Source organism: Branchiostoma belcheri, unplaced genomic scaffold, assembly GCF_001625305.1.
Source record: "Branchiostoma belcheri isolate BF01 breed outbred unplaced genomic scaffold, Haploidv18h27 scaffold16, whole genome shotgun sequence".
NCBI lineage: Eukaryota > Metazoa > Chordata > Leptocardii > Amphioxiformes > Branchiostomatidae > Branchiostoma > Branchiostoma belcheri.
In genome coordinates, this window is record NW_017803046.1 from 218,741 (window position 1) to 233,304 (window position 14,564).

Below are 14,564 nucleotides of genomic sequence, written 5' to 3' on the forward strand. Positions count from 1 at the left end.
GGTCTTGTGGTTAGGGCTGGTGACTCAGAATCCGAAGGTTCTGGGTTCGAATCCGTGGTAGGCCCCATAATTTGTGTTATTGGGAAAGGCACTTATGCACCTAGTACCTAACTTCGGTTAGGGACGTCCTCTCGGATAGGACGCTACGGCCGGAGGTCCTGTTTTTAAGGAGGGTCACATCTTGAGAGTCGCACCTTAAAAACCCCACCAAACGTCTGGAAAAGAGCAAGGACCCTTCCCGGTGTGAGTGGTTCAAACCTTACAGTCTGGTCTCAGTGTTGACATCTTGAAGAGGTGAAAGTCACCTGTTATGTCAATCCTTCCACAAATGTGATAAATATTAATTGATAAATAACTAGAAAGGCAACATTTGCCATAATGGATGATTACTTTCGCATATTGTCTGCTCTGTTAATTCTTAGTTACTCAAATACATTAACATGTATGGTGACAGGAGTCTAAATCCTTCCTACTATGAAATTGTAACTTTACGTAACCTAACACCAGTTACCATGGTGATAGATGGTCTGGTTCAGGTCATTGACCAAGTCAGTGTTTGGAACGGAAGAAGAAGAAACAGAGTACAAACACTATGTTTTCGTTTGGTAAACATAAATATTACACACAAGACGATGGCAATGTTTGTGATACGACAGTTGTGGTGTAGCAGCAGAAGTAGAGTTTTGTCCCCTCTTCTTTGCGAGAGTGTAACTTAGAGTGCTTTTTGCTTGCTGATCCACTTCGTTTCTCATAAAATTTGTCTCTCATTTCGTGCGGGGGAAATATAATAATACATACAGCAAAATACTACGTCGAAGTAAGAGTGTAACTAGGCTATCGCCTGTTGACGCGTTTATCACCAGTGTTAAAATGGTGTACAATTCAATAAGCTCCCAATCAATTACCGAAATGTATATTTACAGAATTGTCAGTAAAATGTTATTACGACTATAGCTGTAAACAATGCAATAAGCTCCGAAGTTAAGTGCCCAAAGCGATTTCAGGACAGTAAAACTGGATTTTCAAAGTCAATTTCCTTTGCTTGTTCATTTGTTTAATGTAGTAAGATTGAATGAATCTTATCCCATAGCCTGCTATCTCGAGGCAAAAATGCGATGTCGCTGACGGAAGTCGGTTACTTGTTTCCGATCGCAGATTGGTTCAAGAGCTATTTCTTTTTGGGTGGTACCCAAAACTAAAGAAACGCCTCACGTCATATGACGAGAACTGGCAGTATATGTCCTTATCAGACATATTTCCTCATCCTAAATATTATTTTTGTTTCTCCTGCCTTCAAATTGCATTTCTTGTCTTTAATTAAAGGCGAGTGAAGTTTATATCCCCCACACGGCTGGTGTCGGTCAGGACAGGAGCTTTTTCCGGTGACGTAAGCAGTGACGTAGCCTGATGTTTCTTCTAATCAGTTTTCAAGTCAAAGTTATAGTTTCACCCAGAATTCTCTCGGGACTAATTTAAAGTAGATGGTGGGAAAAGCAGGGTGACAAATTTGAGAAATGTTCAGATGGTCAAAGATGGTTTCTAATGTTAACCTAAATGAAAAATTGATATATTGCTATTGGAAAGCTCTGTGTGTGTTTGTGTGTTCGTGTGTGTGTCTGTGTTTCCACATGGCTCTTAAGGTCGGGTTGTAATGGATTTGGTTGGGTTCATTCTTTACCAGAGGGGGGAAGTCATTAATCACGTCTACATCCGGTAGTACTCGCTATTTTTACGGGTGTTTTTCATTACATGACCTCTTTGACAGCTGGTGTTGCTTCCCTTGTACGGTACTAATAAAAGAAAGACACCGTCACGGTGGTGAATGAGAAGAGGGCACAGCCACCATCACACAACATCTAGCAAATACTTCATGGAGGTCTGAGATCTCCGAATTCTTGTTTTGTACTGCCCAGAGAAGAGACTACATCGGTGACATCGGATCAAACGTGAGTCAATCTAGGTCTGTTCAGTTAAAAAAAAATTCCGAGAGGCGAAAGAACGTTTCAGTCTTGTGATAATTGATGTGCAATTTCCGCTACGCGTTCGCGTGGTTGACGTCATTAGAAGGGGCCGGCCACAGTGGGGGTAGGGCTTCAGGTGTCAATTACAAGCCTACGCTTTTTTTTGCCCGGTATTATAAATAGGCAAAGGGGAGAGTTATCGAGAGAGATCTCTGCCCGCACCGGAGGCATAACACACGACAAGCGGAGAGGACGGAGTTCGGCACCGCTGGCGATTCTGGGGGAAGAAGAGAGAGTACGGGACTCGTCAGGACACTCATATTCACCGGTAGGTACACACTAAGGCTGTTTTGTCCTGTCTGAAACCAGCTTTACAAAACTGATGCGGCTAAGACTGCATCTATCTTATGATTGCGTACAATGCATGTACTAAGCATTTGTTCACAATGCAAGCCGTATAAACTGCAAAATACGTGCTGCCTATTCATTTATGCTGTATTTTGCAGCAATCGACGATTGAAGATTTTTACAGTTCACTTTCTGGTGTTCGTTTTTTGCCCTTCTTTCTTCGAGCGTCCGTCGACTCTTAGAGAATATGTTTTCAGTCCGAGAAATGTATACTTTCGAGGTGATTCCATGACGGTTGTAGATAATATTATTGACCGATATTCTCTAGCAGATTCACAAGATTGTCCGAGTTTTGAGTTTGTTCATCTTTTGCTGATGTCGAATAGATAGAGACCTCAGAAAATGGTTCGGTTTTTCTTTCATTCTCCAGAATAGACCGGGTTACCGCTTAAAGCCATCCAATGCAATTTCAGGGCGGCAACACTGGATTTTCAATTTCTTGGCCATTCTTTGAATGTGGAAGTTTTAACCAATCCTATTCCATATCATCCTGATGTCTGTGAGGCAAAAATGCGATGTCACTGACGGAAAACTGTTGCTCGTTTTGTATGGTATACGTAGGCAGTGATGAGACTCACGTAGCTTATTTTGTGGCTACATATTTCGAACGCTTTTGAGTATGACATGATGACAAAAACGTGCCAAGAAATGCTAGTAAATGTGAACATTAGCCAAATTACCTCATCCAGAATATTTCTTGTTTCCCGTCCTGAAATTGCATTGGATGCCTTTACGCTGCTCTCAGTGGGTGTTTGACGATACTGTGGGGCATCAAATCGTAATGTGAATGTTTCAAGTGTAAGAAAAGAGACTGTAAAACCTCTCTCATTCCAACACAATCTCTTCACAGCGATAAGACCTAATATCTCATGCGGATTCAATTTTTCCTGAGCCGGCATCTAGCTTCTATACTTTTTTCCTTCAAAGCTACTTGTCGTATAATCTGTGTATATCCCCGTACAACCCTTTATCGATCATATTCAGCTGTTATATTATAGCTGCTTAAACGAAATCATCGAATGCATTCCCCTCTGTGAGTCAAAGTAGCTAGATATTGTAATGAAATAAATGCAGTGCAGTCTATCATAGCTGAGTGTCCGTGTACCATAAGCCCCGGCCACACATATTCAGAGCCAAGAATCCCCCAGACACCAGCCGACCGAGGTTGACTTAGGTTTGGGAACAGTCTGACCAGGTTTTGGGCGCGCCTACCTTTCTGCGTGAATCGAATCAAATTTGAGTTAAATTTGGGTCAGAGTTGAGTGCCAACAACACCCCGATCTACTCCCGAACACCAGTCAACCATCAGCCAACCATGACCCAACCTTCCGTCCACACTAGCCGAACTAACCATGGTTAGGAGTAGGTTGGGAGCAAGGTCGGCTGGTGTTCGGCTGCAGCAACCGGAAGTTGAAAATGTCTAAAACATTCGGGTGTAGACGGGCTGTTTGGCCATTGTTGGCTGGTGTAGGGGAGACCACCGGGGCGTGGTTGGCTGCCAAATTTGACTAGAATTTAACTCAAATTCGATTTGGTATACAAAGGTAAGCGTGGCCAAAATGTGGTCAGACTGCTCCCGAACTTCAGCTAACCTTGGTCGGCCAGTGTTCGGGGGAAGGTTCTGAATGTGTGAGAAGGTCAACATTCTAAATGTGTGACAGGGCCTCAACCTTTGTACTGACCGCAGTTACGTCATACCTCACCACCCTGTAGATTACAGTCTGATTCAACATTGTCCCCTTTCCTTTCATGTCCAGAGTGTAATATCCCGTCGTGATTTCATGTCTTGTGTTTATAATCTTCTCAATTTAGCGACTTGATTTAGCCAGATGCTCCACAGCTGATTCCGAGAATTCATTAGTAAGGTTTGCTTTTATGTGTGAAATTGCTGGGTTCAACAGCTGAGGGTAAAGGCCCTGTGATCGGGAGGTACAGTAGACAAGACGAAGATCAAATCGGCTATCATAGTGGAACAACCGAACACTACTTTCTACATTGAAAACTTTATTCCAGTCAAAGAAGTACTCTGTTATCATCTCTCTCCAACATAGTAGAGCTACAGCATCTCAATGACAGTTCTCTATGTTCCTTACTACTTCGAGGGTCCACATTACTTTCACACCTACAAAACTGTAATGTTTTGATGTAGTCAAAAACTGCATTTGTTGTACGGGTAGATTCTCGTTATTGATAGATCACCAACTTGTCTTCCTTGGTTTTCGCATGGCTCTTAGGTTAGGTTGTATTGGATATGGCTGGGTTCAGTTTGCCCCAGAGGAAGATCTGGTAGCGTAGTGTTTTTCGTTACATGACCTCCTTGACAGCTGGTGCTGTTTCCCTTGCACGATAAATAACTGCTTGTAGACACCATGGTGAATGAGAAGAGAACACAGTTACCATCACACAAGATCTAAACATTTCATGGAGGTCTGAGATCTCGGAACTCTTGCTCATCGGCATTCAGCCATTGTGAGATTCTCCATGTTTGGTTTCAAGTTGATTTAACAACCAGGACTAAAACATTAATGTAAAACAGGCCAGGATAATTAGATTTGGGCAAGTCCAAAATTTACTCAGTGTTGGTCTGAACGTTTAGCCTTTTTGTCTTGATTATTAGTTATGACAAAATTGACATAATTAATTTTTGTCAGAATTAGATGTGCCCAAGTTAGAATATCTAGGACATCTTCAAAAGAAATATCAACATCAAGTTTATTATTCGTATTTTGGGGGGAAAGTTGCATCAAAATTTAGATGGGCAAGGTGGTGGTTAGGGTTGTTGACTCAGAATCTGAAGGTCCTGAGTTCGAATCCCTGGCAGGCCCCATTGCTGTGTCCCTGGGAAAGGCACTTTGCCGATGTCATTCATATAATCAACATGGCCTTGCAATATTTTGATCTTTGTTCCAGAGGGGTGTGGGTATGTAGGTTTTTTTTATATTTCAATATGTAATCACAATATGTAGTTTGTGGCAGCGTTAACAATGTATGAGTGTTTTCGTCAGTGTACCAGCCTGACTTTTTTCTATTCCAACATTATTACAAGAAAATTACAAGACATTTATTACACCACACTCAAGTTTTTTCAACTTATCTTAATGCCGCCACCAACGCAGACAAATGCATGAACGGACATACTCATTTTCAGCTGAGTAAAGTGAGGAAATTCGTGCCTTTGGGCACGAGATCGATGGCATGGCAGGATTCGAACTCGGGACCTCTTGGCTCCGAGCCGAACGCTCTGTCGTTATGCCACACGACGCCACAAGATGCTGACCCCACAATGCTGACTTTCGTGTCTGTATATTCCTTTTCTCTGTTACAGTTTTGGTCACTTGTCATCTCCTGAACACCATGCAGCAGCCCGGCACCACACTCCGGCACGCCACCCTGGTGCTCCTCGCCCTGTGCATCGCCGTCACCCTCGCACACGTCCGGGCAGACGCCGCAGACGACACCGCCGCGTTGTTCAACAGCAGGGTCGCGAGAGACGTCGACAAGGCCACGAAAGCAAAGTTGAAACACATCATTCCGTTGCGGTTTGGGAAGAAATGGGCGGGCGGCTACGAGGATACACCGGCGGCGGGGATGCTTCGGTCGGCGTACGGCGGCGGCAAGCCAAGCGAAGACGGCGCGGAGCAAAGCCACAGCCACCGCGTCCACTCTAAAGCTCTACCACTAATTCAGCTGCTCCAGTACGCGATCCAACTCATGGAGGAGGTCATACAAGGCTTGGATATGGAACAAGGAGACATGCCATGAAACAACAGACGTCTCTCACCGCGACTAAAGCACACGCGAAAGATAAAACAAAGGACGTCAGTCACTCTCCTTGCACATAGAAATGTTTCTCGATATTGTAGAAAAGAATTTTAGATTCGCATTCCGTAAAAACACTTTTCCGCTACATATGCAGGACATAACCATGGTAAAAAAAACAAAAGACAGTTCGTGGAAGATGTGATGAGTACATTCTAATGTCACAACATGGTGTAGCTGATCCTTGATATGGGAGTGCCAATCAATAATAAAATATCAACCAATGTTTTGATAACTTGTTTCACATAATCAAGTATACTTGGACAAAACATGATATCGTTTGTAGATTGTGTACATGGATGGAATAATAAGAAGGAATATAACGGAAAATGACGTCAAAAATGTTCTGGCGTAATCATCATCTGTTACTCATTTTCGTACAACTCAATTATTACTAGTATATTAAAAGCTAATCCATTGAAATGCCCATCTGAAATTAGACAGTGAAAGTTGTAAATCATGTATAACAATAACAGATCCAACTGTTCACTGTGTGACGTTGTCATTTTAGGCCACTGGTGTTGATTAGTCTCTACCAGACTTCGGGAAGCGGCTGCAAAGAGTAAAAATATTGACCAAATAGACAAATAATATGCCAGGGGAGTTGGTCCGCATATTATCTGTCTATTTTGCCGAATTCTACTCTTTCCAGCCGCTTCCCGAAGCCTGATAGAGGCTACCCTGGTGTAACTGATCTGACGATTTGTTAGGTGATCGCCAAACGGAACTTAGGATGTTCAGGGAAAGGAACTTAGGATGAGGAGTGAGCTTCTATCCAGAATGACACAGTCGGCCATACGAACAACTGTGTGCTGACATTGACTACTATATGACTCAATGTTAATGCCAATTATGATTATAAGTAAAGTTTCAAATGTCTACCTACCTGTGGAACAAAGCCTTGTTGTTGTATTACGCTGTTGCATGATGTCCTTTTTGTCTAACACAAAACTGGAAGTCCTCTGACATTCTCTTAAGAGAACATTACTTCCGGTAAGGCCACACTGACTTAATTTTCTGGATGGCATCATATATGGAGACCCCAAAATTAATGCGAGAGGTGAGGAGGTAATTCTTTATTTTTTTAGGAAAGGCTGTATTCTATGCGCTGATGTCATTAAATCAGTCGCGGAAGCTATGCGCTATAAGTTTACATTACCAGCTATCATATCTGATTTTCGTTGACACATATAACACAGCTTAAGCACGAGACAAGAGAGACGCTATTGTGCGCTTCATGTGCCCTGGAAGCTAATCGTAATCAAATCTGCAAAAGACATTCATGAGAGTTTAATTAAAAGTCGCAATCACTATCTCCCTAGGTCGTTTAATACAGCAAAGGTCTATTCAAAGAAACGAACGTTGAAAGGAATAACTAACTGATATAAACGGTGGAGATAATCCAGAAGTAGTTTACAAAGGGTATGCTACTATATCAACAAAATGTGGTTAGGGTTGTTGACTCAGAATCATAAGGTTCTGGGTTCGAATCTCCGACAGGACTCATTGTTCTGCCCTTGGGAAAGGCACTTAACATATTTTTCCTCATTTGACTCAGGTGTAAATAAGTACCTACCTTCGGTTAGGGACGTCCCCTCGGAAAGCCACACCTTGAGCACGTTAAAGATCCCACCACACTGTTCGAAAAGAACAGGGGTCCTTCCCTGTGTGAGTGATTCAAACCTTACAGTCTTGTCTGCAGGTTTGAAATCTTTGAAGAGGTTGATAGTCACCTGTTATGTCAATCCTTCCCTTGTTTGTTTGTTTGTTTGTTTGTTTGAACATTCTTTATTCATGAGAAGCTCAAATTGGTCTCCAGGCCGATTTTTATTCAGAGGTCTAACCTGCATCAATCAAGTGAATAAAGAAACGACTTATAATATTCCCGTTTCCAACAACCCCGGTAAAAGTTAATTACAAGAAATGATAGCTAGCCTAGGCCGAGAATATCAGGTGGAGACGTAATTGAAATTTAGATCTCTGCTCTTTGAAAAACAGAGACATGGAAGCCCATGTTGATTTGGATTAATGGAATATCTAATATGGGTCGCTTTAATAATTCTAACTGTTTGTAATGTACACAGGATGTGCTGTACAGACCTCTACATTGGTAGCAAAATCGTGCAAGCTCGTGTCGGGCTATACAAACAACAATGTATTTTAAAGCTTTTCTTGCAACGTGCTGCATAGCAACAATTGGCAAGACTGAGGAAACACCAGTTCTTGACCTTCTTCAAGACTTCTAGCATATAATAGTTATTTCTGAAGAGCCATAGGTATACAAAAACAATGCCATTTGCAAGAATAAGCATACAACCACCACTGTCATTGACCTTCTTTCAAGGCTTCTAGTATGTCATAGCTCTTGTCCTTAAGAGCCGTGAATATACAAAGAGAGAACCATTCTTTAACGTGTACAAAAGAGCACCTGTCTTCCTTAGCTCTTTTGTGTACGTTCGTTTCATCAGAGGGCACTCCGCATCTTATGCTGAGGTCCCAATTCCCACACGAGGTCCGGCCGGGCAGCTTTTGGGAACGTAAAATACGATGTTAAAGACAACAAAACGCAGAAAAGTTCTAAATAACAATCATGGGCACTGTTTCTGTATATTCTTGATATGGATTGTTAATTTTTCGTTCATACAAACAACCCGGCCGGGCCCCGGTTTGGAAATGTGACCTAAGCATTAACGGGGCCAAAGACCTGATTCCGAGCGTTAGTCTAAATCTAGATTAGAGCCGAGAGGGCGCACAGGTGCTTTATTACTGCTTTAATAATCTCTTCTGACATCTTCAGAAACAGCTTACATGTGTGGGCAGAAGATTGTGCGCTGCCCTCAATATCCTGCCTGGTCATTTGCGCAGTGATAACATCTGCAAATCTGGGAATGGGCGCTAAGTACACTCCGGCTTTAGATGGCATATGGTGGCTACGAGAAGATTAAAACTTTGGCAAGCTTCTTGTAAGTTCTGCTCTTCCGATAAAGAAAGCGGTAACTCCGTGTTGTGTGAGAATTTTTTTATATTCCAACATTTCATGACCAAACATGGCGACGGCACACTCAAGTTATATCAACTTATTTAATGCCGCCACCAACACAGAATACAAATACAGGACAGTACAATACGCATTTTCACTTGAGTTAAGTGAGGAAAGTCGTGTAAAGTGCATTTCCAAAGGGCACAAGATCAATGGCATGTCAGGACTCGAACCCGGGACCTCTTGGTTCCGAGTCGAGCACTCTGCCGCTACGCTACACAAACGACCCCACAAGGATTTTGGTGAGAAACGTTAGTGATAAAACTGACTGAGGTCTCTTAGGTTATCTGAGTCTCCGAGGTTCACGTCACACTACATGACTAGCGATCTGTCCAACAGATACTGATTGGTAAAGGATAGTGTATACGAAGCAGGACCTTACCCCGAACACCAGCCGACCACGTCCTGCTGACGTTCGGGAGTAATCTGGCCAGATTAAGACCACGCTTACCTTTATCTACGAATCAAATTGGAGTTAAATTCGAGTCAAATTTCACCCCCGAAAACTTCTGACTTACTCCCAAAGGTTTGGCTGATGTTCGACGGTAAGTCAGGAACCATCGTCTAACCTCCCTACTAACCCATTCGGCTGGTGTAGTCAACCTTGCCGAGAACCAGCCGACCTTGCCATAGTTGGGGGGATGTTCGGCTAGTGTTCGTGAGGCTAAATTCGTGAATGTATGACAGGGGACTAATAAACCATATTGCTCGTCCTGCATCCATCCATCCATGCTGCATCCATCCCTGTCCTTAGTACTGAAAGTTCTGTGACGTGCCCCTTGTGACATCATTACATCAACAGTTACAACGGTGTCAAACTTAATGAGTCTGCTGACCCCACTGTGAATGTGATCTGCATTCAATGGATAGTTACTACACGAACGTAAAAATGTCTGAGACATTTTGTCTCTTCAAAGGAAAGGAAAGGAAAGGAAAGGAAAGGAAAGGAAAGGAAAGGAAAGGAAAGGAAAGGAAAGGAAAGGAAAGGAAAGTCATCTCAATCCAGTTTTAGCTCACTGAAAAGCTAGTACTTACAGGTTCATTGTACAGTCCCAGCTCTTTCCAAAAAAGCACAATGAACAGTGGATCATGGCTTAACATCCCATCCTAGGGTCTGTGACCCTTTCCAGCAGCGTGCGTGTGAAGTGAGTGACAACAGTAGGATTAGAACTCTTTGTCCAGAGGCAAATGCACTGGTATGTATGGCATGGCAAATAATAGACTATTCATTTTCATTTCTTCACATTTTCTTGAAATTGATTTTGGCATTACACAACATTTATCGTTTTCCAAATGTTTTATGCATTTTGCGGCACAACTTTGTATGATTTATAGTTGTATCATTCTTTAACTTGCGTGCATGGATGTCAATACAAAAATAACATATAATCAAATCAACAAGATCTATAATTAGGTGCGTAGCACTGTCTGTCTTGAAATCATATATCTTTTTAAGTAGAAGTTCTTGACTCCCAAGGTTTAGGTGGCCGTGTCTGTGTGGATAGTGTAGGCTCACAGTTGATAGGTTGTATGTCTAGTTTCTCTATCCCAGGAATTTCCCTTCCCTCTTGAATACACTGAACGATGTCAGCAAATGATGTGGGATAACTGGGTTGACTTGCAGTCTCCTCTTCAGTGCTTGTAGCATTGCTTGTTGCTGCTCTTCTCTTTTCATCAATACCAGATCGTGCCTCAGCATTTGATTTTTCATCTTCGATTTCACCATTCTCTAATGGAGGTGGGCACTCCATACCTGCAATGAGTTATATAGGTTATATGGTATATACTGTATGTATAAACACATAGTTATGTTTACTGAAGGAAAACATTTGCTCTGTTTCCTATTTTTTGTCCAAACCAGTAAGGCCAATGACCTGAACCAGACATCTGTCACCATGGTAACTAGTTTTGGGTTACATTATGTTGCAATTTTATGGCAGAAGGGATTTAGACCATATACCATATATATACAACAAACATATTTGGGTGCACTGGTGCACCCACAGAAAAAATTGTCCGAACTCAGTATTTCGAGCCCTGCAACTGCTACCACCTCAGAGACTGACATCCACAGGAAGGAAACTGAGAAATCACGACAACATCAGCCTTCCCTTGGCTAGAACAGAGCGCGGTTGAGAATATCTGTACTCTGCTTTTAGACTTTATGATGAGACTTTACAATAAGCTACCCTCATATGACCAAAATGGTGTTCCAATCTGTAGGACTTGTATTCTTAAGCCGTTACTTCGTATTTTTAAGACCTTTCTTTTAGAATTCTTTAAAGTGTCATAACTGCAATGTACAATTTAAAGTTTTAATTTTCACCTTGGAGATAATTTATAGTAGACAAATGCAAAAACATGCAAAATCTATTATGCCTCCCACTATAGAGAAATAATGCAATTATTCATGTTCTTAAAATGTGGCAGTTATCTTAAATTAAGGCATTTTTAGATTTAACAAGTTATTAGTGAGTGTACCGTGTACGTGACTTTTATGTACAGCCCCCATAATTCAGCTGTGAGGCTGCAAAGAGTTTTGATTTGTCAATAAACAATGTACAGATCTCTATACAAATTGAGTCAAATTTGAGTTAAATTCAAGTCACTGCTAAACACATCCTGACCTACTTCCGAACTTGAGCAAACCACCAGCCAACCATAGATAGCGCTGAACCTCCACAGAGCAGCAAACCTGGCCGAACACCAGCCGACCTTGCTCCTGACCTACTCCTAACCATGGTTGGGGGGAGTTCGGCTGGTGTTTGGGAGGCCGTATTAGTATATGTCTGACATGGACTTTAAAAATAAAAAACTAGTACTGACCTTTTAGCCCCTCCGCATCCAACCACTTCTTGAAGCCATCAACATCAATACAGGAGTGTTTGGAGCTTGGTCTGTAATCATAAAATTAATGCAATATTGTGTGCTTATAATATAAGTTATATACGGTATACATAATTAATGGACATGTGATTCTTTGTTAAAAATAAATAACAGCAGATCATACACTATTACTGACAGCAAAATCATTCAGCTTTAACATACTTCAATATGATATGATATTGTACAATACAATACAAAACAGAAGTTAAGTCAAATACATTATTTTCTATATGCATCAAGTGAGCTCAATTTTTCTAAAAAATTTGGATTTCCAAACTGATTGCTAGTTGGACAATCTATCCAAATGACTGAAAATCCTCTTTGAACTGTGTAATTTAGTTATAAAGTACTAGTAACGATACACTAGATGTGTATACTAGATGTGTATTACACTAGATGTGTATTACACTACATGTAGATGTATGTTGTACTAGATGTGTATTACAAGTATGTGCATAATACACTAGATGTGTAAATTTACAGTGTTACACTAGATGTGTATTACACTACTAGTAGATGTGTATTACACTTTTTGTTTGTACATGTACAATGTAAATGTAAAAGTGGTTTGTAAAAATAATTTGTAAAAGTGCTTCAATTCACAATTCAAAATTTTGTTATCTAAATATGTTTTTCAGTTTCATTTCAATGTACCAAAAACTATAATGCTCAATAATCATTCAATATTTGGCAACTTCAACTTTTATGTAGCTAATTATGTCTAATTCCTCTGAGGCCATAATAATTAGCAGAAGGGAATTCAAAACTGATGAATGACGGCGTATTTAATAAATCAATAATAAGACGGCTGGGTTTAGTACATAAAGACTAATCATAAAGATAATAAAGGGGTCTGACTTATAATCCACCACAATAATTGGATCAAAAATTACCATTGATAACATAACAAACTTGAAGGCCTCAAAGAAATTTCGGGGCAGCAAAACAATTAAGATATCTTGGATGAGGAAATCTGTCAGATATTTATGATTTACTGCAATTTCTTAGCACCAATTTTCACAATAGCCCCAAATCAATCTGCATGACAATTAAGTTAAGAAACAAGCAATGGAATTTCTATGAGTGATATTGCCTCACAGTCACAGATATATCAGTATGCTATATGGGATAGGGCCTCTCATTCTAATTTCTCAATAAAAACAAAAAGGGATAAACAGGTGTCACAAATAAGACACAATTAATATTACATCCACAATGTACAATCATGGTAGGCAAAACAAAAACACTGATCCATGCTACATGCATGGAATGACTTTGATTAGAGCCACATTAGACTGGCCATGTGCAGTCTAATCCAATAAATCCCCTCATTAAGTGGGATTATGACTTTATTAAGGTTGGTGTCTGAGTGTGCTGCACTGTGATTGACCACATATGATCCCGGGCCTACAACAAGAATTTAGAAAGCTCATACCTCCATGAAATATTTTGAGCTTTTGTTAATAAATTAGTTTTTCGACGTCCCATTGACTACGGACATATAAGGTTGTAATTAGTAAAATTGATGGTTTATATATTTTACCAAAGTCCTTATGTAACATTATTGCATGCTGCACTTCATAACATGACTGGTTGGTGGCCTGCTGACATTACCTGTAAAATTTGTTGAAGTAAAACACCTTTGCTCTGAGGATTTCTTCGTGATCCTGGCTAGTTTTTTCTGCCGACAAAATCTTGCGAAAGCCGTCCTGAAACCGCCGGTCGTTCTCAAAGTCATGCCGATAAAACGCCATATAAATATCACTATCTGTGTCCCCTGCTGTTGTCATAGTTTTTAAAAGTGAGCGGAAAAGATTAGGAAGACAATTTTTGGGACACTGAACGGATGAACTGCACTGTATGAATGGAATCATAGACCAGTGAATCATCTGCTAGCTTTCACTGAGTGTGAACAAATTTTACTTTGTTTGCTCATGCAATAAAACTACACAGACGGGTAGTTTTTGGCGACGCCTCAGGGGCGGAGGCATTTGTGTAAGTACTGCGATCGCTTTGAAAGAATTTCAAAAATTGCACGAATGCATTCCCTAGGGAATTGGTTTTGAGGTAGCCTCCGGCCTTGTGGTCATCGGAAAAAGCAGGAAAGGCCTATGTTACCATGCATGCAAATGGCACCTTTTCAGGCATACTGTGGCTTTTTGCACACAGAATGTTAATGATTGTCTTTATTGATATTTCAAATATGTTTTCTTCTATCAAGAGAGAACAAATTTCTTGCTCAGGAGCAGCATATTCAAGCTTATAATACTTCAAATATGTTTTTAGTTTCAACTATATGATGCTGGTCGTTTTTTTATAACTTTACTGTGTGACACATGTAGTGTAACAGTGATGTTTTGTGTAAGAAATTTTATTCACTTGTGTGTTTTCTATCATGTATGTTTGTGTCAGTCTTGCTTTTTAGTTTTTATTTCTTTGCTTCCATGATG

General features: G+C 40.8%; 2 protein-coding genes across 3 annotated transcripts; one reads left to right on the forward strand and one right to left on the reverse strand.

Moving 5' to 3' along the window:
- The first annotated feature begins 1,626 nt into the window (after positions 1 to 1,626).
- LOC109466202 lies at positions 1,627 to 7,100 on the forward strand. Of its 2 annotated transcripts, XM_019763871.1 has the most exons (3): positions 1,627 to 1,946; positions 2,145 to 2,289; positions 5,695 to 7,100. In XM_019763871.1, the coding sequence occupies exon 3, from the start codon at positions 5,724 to 5,726 to the stop codon at positions 6,129 to 6,131; it is 408 nt and encodes a 135-aa protein (XP_019619430.1). In that variant the 5' UTR covers positions 1,627 to 1,946; positions 2,145 to 2,289; positions 5,695 to 5,723; the 3' UTR covers positions 6,132 to 7,100. The 2 variants fall into 2 exon arrangements, with proteins under 2 accessions (XP_019619430.1, XP_019619431.1); XM_019763872.1 differs by lacking the exon at positions 1,627 to 1,946 and having other exon boundaries at positions 2,024 to 2,289.
- A 3,183-nt stretch (positions 7,101 to 10,283) lies between these two features.
- LOC109465941 lies at positions 10,284 to 13,979 on the reverse strand. Its single transcript, XM_019763430.1, has 3 exons — positions 13,729 to 13,979; positions 12,055 to 12,125; positions 10,284 to 10,981 (listed from the first exon to the last, which is right to left on the reverse strand). The coding sequence occupies exons 1-3, from the start codon at positions 13,902 to 13,904 to the stop codon at positions 10,680 to 10,682; spliced, it is 549 nt and encodes a 182-aa protein (XP_019618989.1). The 5' UTR covers positions 13,905 to 13,979; the 3' UTR covers positions 10,284 to 10,679.
- Positions 13,980 to 14,564: the final 585 nt, after the last annotated feature.

What these genes read in the sequence shown, in the direction of transcription:
- LOC109465941 (XM_019763430.1), bottom strand. Translation starts at nt 13,904, where the DNA reads ATGACAACAGCAGGGGACACAGATAGTGATATTTATATGGCGTTTTAT. An exon ending in TACTTCAACAAATTTTACAG is followed by an intron (nt 12,126 to 13,728) that starts GTAATGTCAGCA and finishes TTATGATTACAG; the next exon opens with ACCAAGCTCCAAACACTCCT. An exon ending in GGATGCGGAGGGGCTAAAAG is followed by an intron (nt 10,982 to 12,054) that starts GTCAGTACTAGT and finishes AACTCATTGCAG; the next exon opens with GTATGGAGTGCCCACCTCCA.
- LOC109466202 (XM_019763871.1), top strand. Translation starts at nt 5,724, where the DNA reads ATGCAGCAGCCCGGCACCACACTCCGGCACGCCACCCTGGTGCTCCTC.